General features: G+C 40.2%; 1 protein-coding gene across 7 annotated transcripts in view; it reads right to left on the bottom strand.

The window, feature by feature from the left end:
* Positions 1-18833, bottom strand: part of elp4 (elongator acetyltransferase complex subunit 4) — a 257514-nt gene that overhangs the window by 8767 nt on the left and 229914 nt on the right. For 3 of the 7 annotated variants that reach the window (XM_059652118.1, XM_048545051.2, XM_048545050.2), the window contains exon 9: positions 5758-7036. In XM_059652118.1, the coding sequence (XP_059508101.1) occupies positions 6905-7036 (132 nt within the window). In that variant the 3' untranslated portion in view covers positions 5758-6904. Of the gene's footprint in view, positions 1-5559; positions 5735-5757; positions 7037-18833 lie in introns of those variants that run through there. The other 4 variants (XR_007248965.2, XM_048545052.2, XM_048545049.2 and 1 more) reach the window with 4 other exon arrangements.

The raw sequence follows: 18833 nt of genomic DNA, 5'->3' as shown, positions 1-18833 counted from the left end.
CCTTGCCTTTCTTGAAAACTACGACTGCTTCACCAATTCTTCTTTCCTCTCCAAAGTTCCTGAACGTGTCCTCCCTCAATATTTATGTAACTCAATGTTTGAAGTCCCCAAACAGAATTTTGTCCCTGCCATTGTCCAAAAACAGTTTTCATCAAAATCACGACTTACTTTTTTTGCGATTGTGAGGAAGGTAAATTATCTCACCCTATTCTTGTTATCTTTTCTGTAGCCTTTCACTCTGCTACTCACACCATCCTCTTCCAATTCTTCAGTGCATTGTCCAATTGGGTAGTTCTGGTTTCACCGAGTTTCTTTGTCATTTAATTATGGCCAGAAAGTCATTACTCCTGCATACCATCATGGACCCCTCCTATGTCCATGGCATCGGCATAAAAACATACAGTACTAGTATTCACATGGAGGCTATCTACAGACAACTGTATCTCACCACCATCGCTCTTGACTTTAACTCTAGATTTTTGGCTAATTCAGTACTGAGCTGCCTGGTTTTCCACATGCCACATTTTCTCCATAAACTTGAAATTATCCAAAACTCTGCTGCCTGGATATTCATTTGCACCAAGCTCTGTTCCCTATGCTCACTGACCTACATTAGCTCCTGGTTTAACAATGCCTGAATTTGAAAGTTATCATCCATGTTTACAAATCCCATCATGTTCTAGCCCAAACCTATCATCACAATCTCCCTCAGCCCCAGAAATCTCTGAGAAATCAGTAAAGATCCAACTCTGAAGTCTTGAGCAACTGCAATTTTATTTACTCCACTACTGGTGTTTGTGTTTTCAGTTGCCTAGGCTCAAAGTTCTGGAATTTCCTCTCACCTCTCTTTTCTCCCTTAAGGCATTCTTTAAAATCTACCTCTAATTCTAAGCTGTCAGTCATCTCACCCAATATCTTTTTATGTGGCTTAGCGTCATATTTGTCATTATGCTCTCTTTAAGCACCTTGATACACAGATTAGTTGTGTATTCATTCATGGGCCATGAACATTGTGCTAAGGAGTTTTTAAAAAAAACATAAGATGTAGGCACCATTAACAAGGTCAGCTTTATTGCTCATCTCTCATTGCCCTTATAATAGTAGTGACCAATGTTCTTAGGCTGCTAATGCCTTAAGATACAGGTATTATCATTGTTCAGGTGTGCCAGGATTTGCATTCAGTAACAGTGAAGGAATGTTTACAGGTGTGAAAAAGAGGAACTGGGACTGGTTTGCTGACAGCAAACCCAAGACACTGCCAATAGAGATGATAGTGGTGATGGGGAGAAATAGTAATCAAAATGGAGAATACAGGTTATGCTCTAAGTTGTTGAACTCAATGATGAAAATGCCAAAGGATCAGGCTTTTGTTCTAGATGGTGACATACTGTGAATTATTGAAGCTTCACTCATCCTGGGAAGTGGAGCATTGTTCGTCAGACATGCACCTTCAGGATGGTGAGAAGGCTTTCAAATTAGGAAGTGAGTTACTCACCACCAAATATCCACTTTATGAAGTGATCTTGCAGCCGCAGCTCACTTATGTCATGCTCACTTATGGTTCTGATCAATAGTGACCTATTAAATTTAAACAGCTGCGATTCAGTGATGATAATCCTGGTGAAACTCACATACAGACTGTTTAGTTGGTTCTTATCTAGCATCAACAGCAACAAAATGAAGGAGCTAGTCATTAATTTTAGGAAGTGGAGTGAAAGGCACTGACACTCTGTCAGTGTCAAAAGTGCTGAGGTGCTTGCTTTTACAAAGTTTTATAGATGCACCACAGAAAGCATTACAGCATGGTATGGCAACTGCTCTTCTCAAGACCAAAAGAAACTACAGAGAGTTGTGAGCACAGCACTGTCCATCATGCAAACCGGCCTTCCAGCCACTTTATCTACATTTCTCGCTGCATCTGGAAAGCAACCAACACAATTAAAGACATGTCCCACCCCGGATATGCTCTCTTCCACCTCCTTCTGTTGGGCAGAAGACACAAAGGTTTGTATAGACGTACAAACAGATTCAAGAATAACTTCTTCCCCGCTGTTATCAGACTTTTGAATGGACCTCTTTAATGTTAATTTTGATCTCTTTCTGCACTTTCTCAGCAGCTGTAATACTGTATCCTGCATTCTGTTCTGGTACTATGACGCACTTGTATAGTACAATCTGCCTGTAAAGCAGGTAACACAACACTTTTCACGGTACCTCGGTACTGGTGGCAGTAAATCATTTAACAGCCCAGATGTAAATGCTGTCCAGGTATTGCTGTATGTGGACATGGCATTGTGGACATTGCTATATTATCTGAATAGTTATAAGCCAACTCAACACTACAACCATCAGTGAACATTCCCATTCTGACCTTCAGGGAATTAAAAGGTAATTGAGCATACGGCTAAAAATAAAACTCTTGCGCAATTTCCTGGGATTGAGATGTGGTCTCGAAAAACTACAGCCCTTTATGCGAGGCAAGATTCCTGCTAGTGGAGAGATTTTCTCATTCACACTGATTTCAATGTTGCTTGGGTTCCTTGATGTAACATTTGGTCAAATCCAAGCTGAGCATCTCTACATTATGGTGGCTTGACAGAACTGCTGACACCTTCCATTGCATTGTGAATTGTTGACCAGATTGAAATTTTCCTGTTCTTCGTGGAAAGGATGGTATTTCTTCTCCATCTCCAGTTAATTTGAGAATTTGGAAATACAATTCAGTGGTTGGGTTTTGATTTGATTCATTGTAGTTACATGTACCTAAGTATAGTGAAAAGCTTTAGGAGCAGTACAGGCTCATCACAGTAAGCAAGGACATGCAGATCATAGGGTGCTTAGAGTGAGCAAGGCATACATTTTATACTGCACAGGAGGCGCACAAACCAATATCAACATTACCTGAAGTTAGAGAATTCATTCATCAAACAAATAATGACAGGGAAGAAGCTGTCCTTGAACCTGTTAATATGTGTAGTAGTGCCAGTGATTTGCTAGTGTTGGGAATATGTACTAAATTTCATGGACTATGTGGAAAACTACATGATATGGAACTGTTTGGATACTTTCTGGTTTGAAAAACTTTCTTTACCATGTGGTTTCCTAGAAAATTTGGTCTACAGTTTAATGCGTGTTGTGGTCTGCCAGCTGTTTACATTAAGTCAGATGATGTTGGAGAAATAGACAAGCAAAGCTTTTATGGAGATAAGAGTTAAGGTTTATGGCTCTTAATTGCTGAAAAATCTGGCTTTAGAAAAGATCATGAGTGTTGCTGTGCTGGTGGTAGACAAACAAACCTTTCCAGAATTGATTTCTGTTTTCACAAACCTTGATGTTCAGTAAGGAAGGAACCTCAGAAGTTGCAAGGATGTCTCTCCTACGCTGCGTAGAAATTTTTGGGAAACTGATTAACTGACTACCTCATAGACCCTGAAAAGCTGAACTGTGGCCACTTTCTAAAGACTTAGATCTAGCTTGATTTCAAACTGAACTGGAGACTTCCCATCAGTTTACAGCTGTCAACAATTCGACTTTGTAAGCAAGAAATCCAGTAGACTGTGAGAGGTCATCAAATTCTATTTTTTATTTTAAGGCTCTTGGCCAATAGTATCTCTGAGTCATTGAGATCTGCAGCGTAGAAAAAAAATCCCTTTAACTCATGCATTCATGCAGGTCCAAAACAAAACCCCACCAACTATTCTAATCCTATTTTCAAGCACTTGGCCAATATGGTATGCCTTGGCACTGCAAGTGCACATCTAAGTGCTTTTTAAATGTTGCAAAGTTTTCTGCCTCTACTGCTCTTACAGGCAGTGAGTTCCAGATTCCCACCATCTTCTGGGTGAAAATGTTTTTCCTCTGGATCTTCTGCAGCTTATCTTAAATCTATGCCTCCATCAAGGGGTAAGGTTTCTTCCTGTCTACCCATCTATGTCCCTCAGAATTTGAGACATCTGAAGTCCCCTCTCAATCTTCACTGCTCAAGGGAAAGCAACCCCAATTTATCCAATCTCTCTTCATAACTGAAACTCTTCAGTTCAAGCAACATCTAGCAAATCCCCTCTAGACCCTCTCCAGTGCTATCACATCCCCCCTATAATTTGGATTCCAGAAATGCAGAAAATACTCTAGCTGTAGCCTAACCAACATTCTAAATAGTGCCTACATAATCCCCCTGCTCTTAAATGCTGTACCTTGGCCAGTGAAGCCAAGTCTACCATATGTCTTGTTAATCACTTTATCCAATTGTCCTGATACTCTAAGGGACTGGTATATATGCACTGGTTCCTCTGACATCCTTGATCTTTCCAAGGGCCTACTATTCATCACGTATTTCCTTGCCTTGCTTGTCCTGCCCAAGTTCATCATCTCACATTTATATGGTTTGAATTCCATTTTGCCACTATCAGTCCATCTGATTTGCCCATCTATTTCCTCTTGTAGTCTAAGACTATCCTCCTCACTTTTTACTACCCTGTCAATTTTGTATTGCCTGCAAACATACTGACCAAACCTGCTATATTTAAGTCTAAGTCATTTATATGGGCCACAAAGAGCAAGGGCTCCACACTGGCCATTGTGAGATCCCATTTGCCACAGACTTCCAGTCAGAAAAACACACCTCATTAATCAACCTCTGCTTCCTGCCATTATTCCTCTATTGCCTTTTTCTTTAAAAACAAAATACTCTCCATAGAAACTGTTGTGTTTTGTATAATACAAGTGTGTCTGTGCTGGGATTAAGGACACATAGTACTAATTTTGATCCTAATTTAGGTGGCAAGCAGTTTTTTAAAATTGTTTAAATGAACAGGTTTCATGTGATAATAAGCGGATTATTTTGAGTTTGTTATGGAGGACTGGTCAAAGGTTCTTTTAATCTGGTTATAGTGCAAAAGCAAAGTAAAGTAATTGGTTATGTTGGAGGTTGAATCAACACATTTATACATAGAATGATACAATGGGTAGAGTAGTAGGATTTGATTGTTCCCGATTGTCACAATTATAACATTAGGGTACTTCAAAGGACAGGTAAGAGTCAAAATACTTTGCTGTGGGTTTGAAGTCATAGATAGTGTAGACCAAGTAAGGCTGATAGCTTTCTTTCCATGAAAAGGCCTTAGAGAACTACTTGGGTTTTTAAAAATTTGATAGTTCTTTTCTGAGTGAGAGGTAGCCTGTATCAAGAGACCAGCAGGGCATCCAAAGCTTCAGATAGGAAGCTGTCTAAAAACACAAAGTCTCATAGTATCAATCATGACAAGTACAAATCGCTAGCTGACAATCAATGTAAAAGGCAACACCAATTGTGGGCAGGCATTTACTGCCATATTGATATGCTTTCAGAAGCTCCAAAGCAGTCCTGCAAACAAGACAGCAACACAAAGGCAGAGATTATCCTGTTTATTCTTTTTCCACAGTCTTTATCTACCAGTCCCAGACATTCATCTTGAAATTCACTTCCAGAACATTTTTCCACTACGTGTCTTCCAAGCTTTCCTGCCCTCTGTGTGCCTGAAGATGTAATACCTTAGTTCCTTAATACCTTCATGGCCTTACCTGTCTATCTGTTTATCACTGCCTGCAGTCTTCTGAAGTACCAGCACACCTCCAAATCTGGTCTCCGACAAAATCTTGGTCTTATTTCAATTCAACCATTGACATTCAGGCCTCTTCGGCTACTGAGACTCAAGCTCATGGATTCATAAAAGCAAAACACTGCAATTGCTAGAATCTGAAACAAAAACAGAGAATGCAGCAGAAACTCAGCAGGTCTGGCAGAATCTCTGGAAATAGAAACAGAGTTAATGTTTTGAGTTTGATATCAAACTGCGTCAGAATCCTGAAGAACAGTCACATCAATGTTAACTGGCTTTCACTTTTGGTTATTTACAGCACTGAAGATGACCATTCGGACCATCATATCTGCACCAGCCAACAAAGATCTGACTACATTAATCTCATTTTGTAGCTCTTGGCCCATTGCCCCAGATGATATAGCAATGTAAGTGAACATCCAACTATCACTTAAATGTTAAGCGTTTCCGATTCAACAACCCTTTCAGATAATGAGTTCCAGACCCCATCACCTTTTGGGTGAAAGAAAAAGCTCTGAAACTCCCTTTTGAAATTCTTCTGGCCCCCTCTTTTCCAATAAGATGTTTTTAAAATCCTACTTCTTTGGCCTAGCTTTGACCTGCTATGAACTTATGTGATTCTATGCCAAACCATGTCTCATATTCCTGTGAAATGCCTCAGGTTATTTTAGAGTAAGGAGTCAATTTGTTATTTTGAATTCAACTTTTTTTTCAGATGTAGTATTAGTCAGAAAGATGTATGAATTATCTTTATGCTTAGAATGGTTCCATTTTATTTCTACAAACAAACATTTATAAACCATGTGCTTTAAGTTAGTAAAGATATTTTCACAAAGGCAACTAGGAATGATTCATACCTTGTCACATTTCTCACAATCCTGACTCATGTGAAATGAATTACATTGCTGTATAGGTAAAGGTAACAACTTCTATATCTGCAAAAAGGTGGGAGAAGCAATGTATATTCTTGTAAAAAATAATCCAACAAAATGCAAATTAGCTTCCTTGAATCTTTACTTCAATTCATGGACTGGGAATAAATAAATTTTATTGTTTAACTTTGATATTAAGTGAATAGAATTAACTGCACAAAATTTACTGTACAGTCAACTAATAATCACAATGCAAAAATCAAATCATAGTGTAAGAAATAAACAAACAATCCTTTTAAATTTTTTTTTGTTGAATGATTCACTTCTGCTTGTTACCTTGAAAATATATTTATTGCTTTCACATACACACCAAAGATTTGTAATCACACTTTGCATATGATGAGAATTCAGAACGAAATGGTTAAATAAAAGTCACTAGAAGTCCAGGTGCTCCTTGCCTCTGGCTGCACCACCACATCCTGTGCTCAGCAGTTTGGCTGATTCCGCCAGATTCTGTTTGCTTGATCGGCTCACTGTGTCTGACAAGTCTGGAGGCAAATGCAGTCTCTATTAAAGGGAGAGAGAAAGAGAGAAAGAAAAGCAAATTCAATGTGTGTTAGGGTCTTCAAAAAACATATCAGAATAAAGTATATAAATTGCAAATAAAAATGTATACTCATTTCATTTGTGACAGAAATGTGAACTTAAATGCACAAGAAACAGTACTTCAATAAGTTATTGTTGTCTCTTTTAAAAAGGCAAAGGTGAGGAGTGCACGTTCAGGAGTTAGAAGCAGATTGAGTGTTCACATGGGAACTCATGGTACAGGACAAGATATGCTTTAAGTAAGGCTTGTTTCAACTTGAAGTGTGTTATGTATTAATTGGATTTATCAGTATTTGAAAGGTTTTATTAACAATACTAGTAAGTCTTATAAGTTTTCTGTTAAGCATGATCAAGGTTAGCTAAGGAATAAAGGATTGACAAGGATGCTATGATCTCAATGCACATCCTACGCTGTGCAAGGACTCCAAGGTATTTCCGATATTCTAGATAGCCATTTGTCCAGGAGGTATTGTCAGTTGCAGTCTGAGCTCCAGTTTTGAATTGCAGCAGCTTTCATTGCTGTGATGCAACTTTGAGGCTAAGCACTAGGTGGACATTTATAGATGTTGTCATTCCACAGTTTATGCAAATGCAGGGAGAAAGGAAATGAGTGACTGACCACTAAGCAGTCCACAAACAAACAGGTAGATAATACAGGAGACCTTTGAGTACATCCTGCTCTTCAAACAGTATTCAGTGGTTTGTCTGGGGAGAGCATCCAGAGCCCTGTTCAGTACATCTCCAGTGGCTCAGCTGTACGTGGGAGTACAAAGGAGTTTGAAAGATACTACTGTGATAATAATGTGATTTCACAGTTATGGAAACTGATAAATACTTCTGGGGTCACAAATGTGAATTCAGGATGCAGCGTTGCCTCCATGTTGCAAGGTCACAAATGTCACTGCAGTGACTGCAGGGCATCCTGAGCGGGGAGACTGAATAGTAAACAGTCATGGTGCACATTGGAACCAACAACATAGGTAGAAAAGCAATGTGGTCAAGCAGTCAGAATTTAGGGACTAGGTACGAAATTAATAAGCAGCACCTCCAAAATGATAATCTCTAGAATACTTCCTATACTGCAGTAGAGTATAGAAATAGGAGGAAGATAAAATAAATGAATGTGTGGCTGGAATGTTTCTGCAGGAGACATACTTGAGATACTTCAGATCAGCTCTGAGGAAGGTAGGATCTATTAAGATTGGATGGTTTGCACCTGAACAGAGCCAGGACTGAATTCTTTGCGGGGTGATTTGCTAATGTTATGGTAGGGTTTATTCTAACTTGGCAAGAGCGCCATACTAGGAGATAATATCAGAGGGGAATACCATGGTGTAAAGAATACTGGGAGAGGTCAACAGCACTGATATAGGGAATAGTCATTTAATAGGTAGGGTCAGAATAAGGAAGAAAATACTGAAGTCTCAATCAGGGTTGCTTTGCATGAATGTCAATGCATGAAGTGCAGTAAATAAAATTGGTGGGTTGCAAATGCAGATTACCAAGTGGAAATATGACAATGTACTATAACAGAGAAACGGGCTTGAGGAATGGGAAAATTGGCTATTAAATATTCTTGGAATCGAAGTGATCTGGGAAGATAGGAAAGGATGAAAAAGGGCAGGGGTGATTAAAGAGAGCATTGCAGTGCTGGAGAATTAGGATGTCCCAGAGAGGTCAATGACAAAATCAATTTGGTTAGAGGACCAACTACTGGGAAGGATGCAGCAGAACACATTTGGCAGGAAATCTCAGAAAAACTATAGTTTACAAAGAGAGATATGATGGTGAACTTTATTCCTCTAATATAGGCTACAATAGTAACAGCGTAAACAGCAGAGAGGGGGGAAAGAGAATTTTCTATAACTGTACATTTTCAGTCCAATGATAAAGGATGCAGAGCTAAACCTGATTTTTGGAAATGAAATGTTAAGCAAAACAAATGCCAGTGAAAGAACATCTGAGGGATAGTAATCACATGATCACAGAGTGTAGACTGACTATTGACAAAAACAGCAAATGATCCAGAAAGAGAGAGATAATGGGAACTGCAGATGCTGGAGAATTCCAAGATCATAAAATGTGAGGCTGGATGAACACAGCAGGCCAAGCAGCATCTCAGGAGCACAAAAGCTGACGTTTCGGGCCTAGACCCTTCATCAGAGAGGGGGATGGGGAGAGGGAGCTGGAATAAATAGGGAGAGAGGGGGAGGCGGACCGAAGATGGAGAGTAAAGAAGATAGGTGGAGAGAGTATAGGTGGGGTGGTAGGGAGGGGATAGGTCAGTCCAGGGAAGATGGACAGGTCAAGGAGGTGGGATGAGGTTAGTAGGTAGCTGGGGGTGCGGCTTGGTGTGGGAGGAAGGGATGGGTGAGAGGAAGAACTGGTTAGGGAGGCAGAGACAGGTTGGACTGGTTTTGGGATGCAGTGGGTGGGGGGGAAGAGCTGGGCTGGTTGTGTGGTGCAGTGGGGGGAGGGGACGAACTAGGCTGGTTTAGGGATACAGTAGGGGAAGGGGAGATTTTGAAACTGGTGAAGTCCACATTGATACCATATGGCTGCAGGGTTCCCAGGCGGAATATGAGTTGCTGTTCCTGCAACCTTCGGGTGGCATCATTGTGGCAGTGCAGGAGGCCCATGATGGACATGTCATCTAGAGAATGGGAGGGGGAGTGGAAATGGTTTGCGACTGGGAGGTGCAGTTGTTTATTGCGAACCGAGCGGAGGTGTTCTGCAAAGCGGTCCCCAAGCCTCCGCTTGGTTTCCCCAATGTAGAGGAAGCCACACCGGGTACAGTGGATGCAGTATACCACATTGGCGGATGTGCAGGTGAACCTCTGCTTAATGTGGAATGTCATCTTGGGGCCTGGGATAGGGGTGAGGGAGGAAGAGTAGGGACAAGTGTAGCATTTCCTGCGGTTGCAGGGGAAGGTGCTGGGTGTGGTGGGGTTGGAGGGCAGTGTGGAGCGAACAAGGGAGTCACGGAGAGAGTGGTCTCTCCGGAAAGCAGACAGGGAAGGGGATGGAAAAATGTCTTGGGTGGTGGGGTCAGATTGTAAATGGCGGAAGTGTCGGAGGATGATGCGTTGTATCCGGAGGTTGGTAGGGTGGTGTGTGAGAACGAGGGGGATCCTCTTTGGGCGGTTGTGGCGGGGGCGGGGTGTGAGGGATGTGTTGCGGGAAATACGGGAGACGCGGTCAAGGGCGTTCTCGATCACTGTGGGGGGAAAGTTGCGGTCCTTAAAGAACTTGGACATCTGGGATGTGCGGGAGTGGAATGTCTTATCGTGGGAGCAGATGCGGCGGAGGCGGAGGAATTGGGAATAGGGGATGGAATTTTTGCAGGAGGGTGGGTGGGAGGAGGTGTATTCTAGGTAGCTGTGGGAGTCGGTGGGCTTGAAATGGACATCAGTTACAAGCTGGTTGCCTGAGATGGAGACTGAGAGGTCCAGGAAGGTGAGGGATGTGCTGGAGATGGCCCAGGTGAACTGAAGGTTGGGGTGGAAGGTGTTGGTGAAGTGGATGAACTGTTCGAGCTCCTCTGGGGAGCAAGAGGCGTCGCCGATACAGTCATCAATGTACCGGAGGAAGAGGTGGGGTTTGGGGCCTGTGTAGGTGCGGAAGAGGGACTGTTCCACGTAACCTACAAAGAGGCAGGCATAGCTGGGGCCCATGCGGGTGCCCACGGCCACCCCCTTATGATCCAGAAAGAACTGAGGAGGAAAACTAATTTGAGAGTGATTAGAATGGTTCTGGAGCCAATAACTGGCAGGAAAAATGACATCTGCACAATGAGCTGTTTTCAAAGTGAAGATCATTCATGCATAGTGCAGGTATATTCCCTCAAAAGGTAAAGATAAGGCAAACAAATCTACAGCTCCCTGGATGCTGAAGAAGGTGGAAATAATGATAAAGTAGAAAAATGTGCTTATGATGGTTTTGGTAGAAAATACAATTGAGAAGCAGGCTGATATAGAAGGCTCAAGTAGAGTGGTGAAAAAGTGAATAAAAGCAAAGAATGTGTACGAAAAGAGACAGTCAGTTAACATGAAAAGAAATTCACAAGTCCTTGATATGTATATAAATTGAATGAAAGTGGAATTGTTCAGGAACCAAAAAGGAATTACACTTGAAGTAGGGTCATGCCTGAAGTAATGAGTGAATTTCTTGCATCTGTCTTTACCAAGGGAAAATAATGCTATACAAGTTATGATGTAAGGGAAGGAAAGTCATTTGGTAAAAACGGTTTAAGATTTATTTTAGAGATGGTATTGGAAAGGCTGTCCAAAGTGACAAGGCACTGGGCTTGAAATTTTTCAGTCTTTCTTAGACTCAAAATGATCCAGAGTACCAGATAATTGTAAACATCATGCCCTTCTTATGAAACAGTGAAAGGAGAACTTAAGCAATGACGTGCCAGACAAGTTAACTTCAGTGATGGGAATACTTCTACAAACAATAACTTGTACCAGAGCTAAGTCATATGGACAAATGCATGTTAATTTAGGACAGCCAGCATTTTAAAAAAAGGGAAATCACGTTTAACTAAGCTACCAGAGTTTTTCATGAGATAACAGAGGGTAATTACAATGCTGTTGACGTGGTGTACATGGGCTTCCAAAAGGCATTTGATATAGTGCCACACAACAGGCATGTGTGTAAAGTTAGAATTCATGGAACAAAAGGGATAGTAGCAAAAAGGCTACAGAATTGACTGAGTAACAGAAAACAGAGGGCAAGGAGTAATAAATGTTTTCCAAAATGCGAGAAAGTTATCGTGTAGTTTCCCAAGGATTGCTGTTGGGATCTGTGCTTTTCCTGACCTACATCAATGAATTAAACTTTGGCATAGAGGGCACAATTTTAAAATTTGTGAAGGACACAAAGCTTGCGAGCACTGTAAACTCTGCAGCAGGTTAGTGCAGAGCTTCAAAAGGACATAGTAAAGTGAGCAAATGAAGTTCAATGTGGAGAAATGTGCAGTGATGCATTTTGGTAGAAAGAACATGGAGAGACAGTATAACACTGAACTATACAATTTTAAAGGCGCAAAGACACATATAAGATGACAAGACAGGTAGAGAGAGCAGTTAATAAAGCATACAGTATCGTAAACTTTATTAATTGGGCACAGAGTACAAGAGTAGGGAGGTTACGCTGAACTTGTATTAGACACCAATGAGCTAATCAGCTGGAGTAATGTGTACAGTTCTGGGCATCAAACTTGAATAAAGATGTGAAGGCAGTGGTCAGAGTGTAAAGGACCAGTATGGTTCTAAGGTTGAAATTTTTTTTCCCCCTCTATTCATTCATGGGATGAGGGCGCTGCTGGCTAGGTAGCATTTATTGCCCATCCCTAATTGCCCAGAGGGCAGTTAAGAGTCAACCACATTGCTGTGGATCTGCAGTCACCAGTAGGCCAGACCAGGTAAGGTTGGCAGTTTCCTTCCCTAAAGGGCTTTACTGAACCAGATAGGTTTTTCCAACAATTGCCAACGGATTCATGGTCATTGTCAGACCCTTAATTCCAGATATTTATTGAATTCAAATTCCACCATCTGCTGTATTGGGGTTTGAACCCTGGTCCCCAGAACATTATCTGGGTTTCTGGATTAACAGTCCAGCCATAATACCATTAGACCATCACCTTCCCATTTCAGATGCAATATTGGAGAAATACTGGTTCTCCTTGAAGAGAAGGCTAAGTGAAGATTTAATGGAAGTATTTAAGATCGTGGAGACATCTGGACAGAGTAGACAGGGCTGTCCCTGCTCTTGAATGGAGTAAGAATCAACGGCACATATTTAATATAACTAATCTAGGAAGCAGGAGCGAAGAAGAAAAACATTGTCAAGCAGTGGGTGGTAAGGGTCTGGAATGCACTGCCTGAGAGTTTGGTGGAGGCAGGTTCAATCAAGGGAATTGTGTGGATATTTGAAAAGGACGAAAATACAAGGTTACAAGGTAAAGGGAGGAGAACGGTGCTAGATGAGAGATTTGTTGGAGAGGTGCACAGACATGAAGGTCCAAATAGCATCCTTCTCTGCTGCCACAGTTCTGTGATTCTGGTTCTGTGGTTTTGTTGCTTAACAAGTTTAAAGTTAATCATGATAAAGTCAGAATTGTTTTAAACATATACTCACATTAAGGAAATTTTAGATAAGCACATGAACATGCAAGGAAAGGACCGAACTGTGGTAGCTGGGGGATTAGTTTACCTTGACATATGCTTGGCACAACATCGTGGGCCAAACAACCCTTTCCAGTGCTGTACAGTTCTATGTAAACTCTATGCTGCGTAACAGTAAATGCAGCAACTGAAGTCATATTTATAATACAACATTCATTTAAGTCCCTTGTGCCAGTTACCATTCCCTGGTTGAGAATACTAATGGATGACATTAGTATGTCATCTGCTCGTAGTATGCAGGGAAGGAGAGGTGAGCAACCTGTGGTAAATCATCTATCAATATTCCCTTCTCCCATGATTCGCATCTGCAGTAGCATAAGTGAAATGTAAACATTCCAAATGGGAAATTGTAGATATACACTGAAGCTTCACACTTGGGTGTATGGCATCTAGCCTTTTCCTCTCCTTCCCAAAAATATATCTTCCCAAAATATAGGTAACGATCATGAATTTGCTTCAGATTGTTGCCTGAAAAATTCAGCAAAATGATCATTATTTTTACCAACTGGACTTTCAAGAAAAACAAAGAAACGAAACATTTCAAAAATCTTGAAGGTGATGTGTGATCCTATGCACAGTAGCAACTTGTACTTATAAAGCACCTTTGAAAACTGTAAACAAAGGTGCCTCAGAAGTGTAATCAGAAAATAGGACACAGGATCACACGACATGTAGGTAAAATTACCCCCATTTTACTATCATGCTTAACATAGACAACTGCCAACACTGGTCAGATACTGATATCCATTTACTGGTTCTATAAGGAATTGATTAAAAAATACACATCCACTCATAACCAGCTATTTTGGGCAATTAAATAAGTGATTTTCAGCTCATTGGTTCCACATACTTAATTACTGATTTACCAATCATTTTAAAATGCCCTTCTACCTGATCGACACTCATTTTTTACGTACTGAGAAATTTAGTGAGAAAATGACCTAAGTTAAAATGGAGTCACATAGTTGCAGGAACAATGATAGCGATGATTAATTGACACTTTGCACATTACAAAAGCTGGACTGTTCCTTGAAGATAGGAGAACATATCCTGAAGTTACTTGATCTGACCTTTATTAGGTGCATAGGCATTTATCACCGGAACCTTTGAAGACACAGTTCATTTAGGAGATATTGTGTACAGTTCTGGTAACCACACTACCAGAAGGATGCTTTGGAGAGGGTACAGAAAAGGTTTACCAGGATGTTGTCTGGTATGAGGGATTTTAACGATGAAGCAAGATCAGATAGACTGGATTTCTTTTTACTGAAATGCAGGAGGTTGAGGGTTGACTTGATAGAAGTTTATAAGAATGTGAATGGCATGGATAGAGGGAAGGTTAGGAAGCATTTTCCCAGGGTGGAGGGGTGAATTACTCGGAGACAGAGACTAAAGGTGCAAGAGGGAAAAGTTTAAAAGAGATGTGAGAGGCAAGCTTTTCACACAAAGGGTGGTGAGTACCTGGAATGCTTTACTGGAGGAGGTGGTGGAAGCCAACACAATAATAGCATTCAAGAAGCACCTGGATGAATATATGAATAGAAAGGGAATAGAGGGCTACAGATCCTGTAAGTGAAGACGGTTTTAGTACGGAAGGGCAAAATATGGCAGCACAGACTTGGCATTTTAGTTATCATACTGGACCTCAAGAATTTTCTGAGAAAGGCAGAAGATAAGCTGCGTAGATTCTCCCCCTCAACACACTGAACCCCAATTGAATTCCTACAAGCCTAAAAATAGCATCAGCTCTTGCCAGTCACAAATTTTAATATGCATCTTCAAAAGATATATTAATAATAAACCTCCCTTCATAACATGCAGAAGCTGACCCTACGGATAAAGGTGCTAAATGGTGGCTTGTAGATGTTAAGAAGAAGCAATTTCAGGAGAATTTTTAAGAGATTTCCAAGGGAACAGTGTGGAGGCAGAACAGAATAACCAAAGAGAAGACAAGAACTGTGCATAAAAATTGCTTCACCAAATATTGGATACGTTCAAACATGTCATTTTATAATCAATGCCTATGTAGGCTTTGCACATTTATCTGTGGCTGCAAGCATTTTGATGTCTTGATGTTTATCGATACTACCTTTCCTAATAACCATTGCGAATGGATCTGTGAACTTCGAAAAGTTCTGGCGTTTTCTGCTAACAAGTACCTAAACACGTGTTCTCTTACCTTAAAAGCATCATATGATCAAAATCTAGTAAGGTCATTCTAATAAACAGACATATGGATACTAAAATGATTTAATAGGGAAATGTTTCATGTGAAGATCATTTTGTCTTAAGCCTTAGCTTCACCCAGCTTCTCATATTACATGAACATTCAAAAGAAAACTGGAGATAAATTTTTGGGACATGGTAAAGAGCAGGAACTGGAATTCAGTTGATAGCTTTACCAAATGAATATCTGGCACAGACATAATGTGCTGGAAGGTTTCTTTACATGATGCATCACTTTGTGATTACCAAGGAACACCACAAACTGTTATAAATAGAATTATTCACTTTGAAAATGACTGTTTCTGTTCAACAAGAGATTAATTAATTAGTTAACACTTTTTTGATGCTGGTTGATGGAGGAATATTGGTCAAAGAAAGTGATGCATTTTTGCTCAAATTTAAATACTGTCATGGTACCTTACCAGTTTGATGAAGACTAACTTTTGAAAAGGATTTTGGTTTAATAACTTAAGTCAAAAGACCATTTGTAACAATGCAGCACATTCCCTTAGTATTGCATTGATTTGTCAACCAAGTAATGTATTTATAACCTGAGGAGGGGATCTGACGAAGTTCTGACTCAGAAGCATGAGTCCCACAACTGACCAATGCTAACCCTTGGGCTACGTTTTTCACAGTTTATTCACGTTTCTTTAAAGCAACACATTTTCTTCATTGTAACATCATTAATAACATTGTTGGTCTAATTCAGATTGGTTGTACCAATACAGTACACTCAAATGCTCTCTAGGAGTTAGTTCTACAGGTTTAGATTAGATTAGATTACAGGCCCTTCGGCCCAACAAGTCCACACTGCCCCTTGGAGGATCCCAGCCAGAACCATCCCCCGATAACCCACACACCCCTGAACACTACGGGCAATTTAGCATGGCCGATCCACCTAGCCTACACATCTTTGGGCTGTGGGAGGAAACCGGAGCATCGAGAGGAAACCCAGGCAGACACGGGGACAATGTGCAAACTCTGCACTGACAGTTGCCCGAGGCTGGAATCGAACCCGGGTCCCTGGCGCTGAAGCTGCAGTGCTAACCACTGAGCCACCGTGTGGCCCCATTCATGCTATCCGGTTCTGGAAGTCACTGCTGCGCAATAGTTTTGGAGGGCTGCACAGTGGCAGGAAAAATTACAGGAATTATAACTGAGAACTCTAAGGTGAATATAGGAAAAAGAAGCAAGAGGAGGCCATTTGGACTCTCGAACATGCTCTTTCATTCTCCTAATTCATGGCTGATCTTCTGACACCACACCTTCTTATTCTTATACTCCTTTACATTTTCTTTTCCTGAACTACCAAGTTTTGTACTTAAGCATTCTTATTGTGCCTCCACTTTCTGGGTGGGAAACTTCCTTTGGTGAACTTAACATTAAAAGACCAGTGCCTCAATGAAAACTTAGTTGACAATGTTGATTACACCTATGTTTTCCATAGTTTTAAAATATCAACTGCATTACACTAATTAGTCGCATTGGTATTAAATGCTTCTGGTAGGTATGTACTTGTTAAATTCAATTTTTCTTAATTGTTACAGACAGTGTGTAAAATGTGGTATTAATCATGTTGGCATATTCTTAATTAGCTAACAACATAAAGATATACCTGTAGTACATCCTCAGACACTCATTTGAAAAGAATCCATACTTCAAGGGAATTGCCAAAGAACTGCCTGTTGCTAAATTCTTCAAAACCTGGACAGAATGCCCTTCATAATTGCTCAACAATATTCATCAAGGTATGACTGACACTGGAAACTGAATGTGTCGAAAGGGTTAAGGAATAATCATTAACCTGATCAGGTTTGAGCCCCCTGGCAGTGTGGAATAACGTAGCACTTTATTCTTTCGCTAAGGCCTGAACAGGCCTGTGATTAGTGAGGGAATCCACTGGAAATATTTGATTTTTAGAGCTTCCCCTAAGAACCATAAATGAAAGAATGCATTGCCCAAACATTGATTTTTATCTCATGTTCAATAATAGCATTCTGTCATGTTCTCATTGTCTAAATTCCAAGCAATTTCTGTTTACAAAAACAAGGGGACAGCAACTTGACAAGTGGATATTCAAGATCACTTGACCACCAGCCTCAGGCGTAAGTCAATTACAATACTCTATTAGTATTACTGAAGGACATGCGTCACTAAAATTAACAATTATTATTCCACATCTGACTAATTTTCAGCAGTGATTTAATATGCATCGTATTACTTCCGAACAGGCAGCAAACCAAAATTTAACACCATTGTTGGTCACTTTTAAAGTTTCCATCATACTTCAACTCACAATACACTTTTTACTTTCAGGTGCTTGCTGTCTGCTGTTATAGACTATTTATGTATTTCTTTCCTGCAAAATTTACATGATGAAACTAGGTTCATAAATTCTACCTGGACACATAATGAAACATTTCAGGTAGCAAACTGGAGCTCTTGGATTGGGTAGAAGCTTAAAATGGCATTATATTCCACTAAATTGAAACAAAACCTTCAATGTTATGAAGAGATGTGATTATTCCAATGGTTCTCCTCAATCATCTTTCCTTATGCTATTATAATATGATGGCTCTACTGGTTATAGCCTAGAAGTCAACATTTTGACTATTATGTCCTCTTCCTGTGATATTTTGGTGCATTTATAAATAAGGATTACTTCAGACAATTCACAGCTCTGTTCAGGATGTCATTAGAGAAAGAACATTAGGCAAAACAGCTGTCTCATGCCTTCTTCCCACCAGCAATTCTTAAACATAGAACATAAGCAGCGTTTTATGAACAACTTCAAGAGCTGTGAATAATTTACATATTTGGAAAAAAATGCTAATTGTGCATTTATTGTTGGAATGTCTTTTCAAAGGATTTCACACATTTCATAGATGAGTTCAGAATTCTTTTCATCATTACAACCTCTCAAACATAATACGTTATAATAATGTTGCTGCATATGGATTGTCCTCTGCAAGACTGTTGTGTTAGAAGATGTGAGATATTATAAAACCAATTTCATCTATATGTCACTATTTGTTGTGTTCTGAAAATTGTTTTGAGTTCTAGAATCCAACCAATTATTGCTCTTGTAAGCACCACCTTGGATTAATTTGTAAATCAGTCATGCATGATATGTGAACTTGCAACCTTTCAACAAAGTGAATAGTCTCCTGCTTCAGGTTACATGTTTAACATTTTTGTGAAAGTACTCACCAAACAACAGCTGACATGGGATTATGATTGATACAAATCAGATGATGAGACTGGATTTCAAATAGCTACCAAATCAGGATCATTCCTTTCGGTAGTGATATTCTGCATTATTTCTAGATCTTTATTAT

This window comes from Stegostoma tigrinum, chromosome 17 (assembly GCF_030684315.1).
Source record: "Stegostoma tigrinum isolate sSteTig4 chromosome 17, sSteTig4.hap1, whole genome shotgun sequence".
In the NCBI taxonomy this organism is placed as follows: domain Eukaryota; kingdom Metazoa; phylum Chordata; class Chondrichthyes; order Orectolobiformes; family Stegostomatidae; genus Stegostoma; species Stegostoma tigrinum.
Note: the sequence above shows the minus strand (reverse complement) of the source record. Positions and strands in the feature narration are given on the sequence as shown.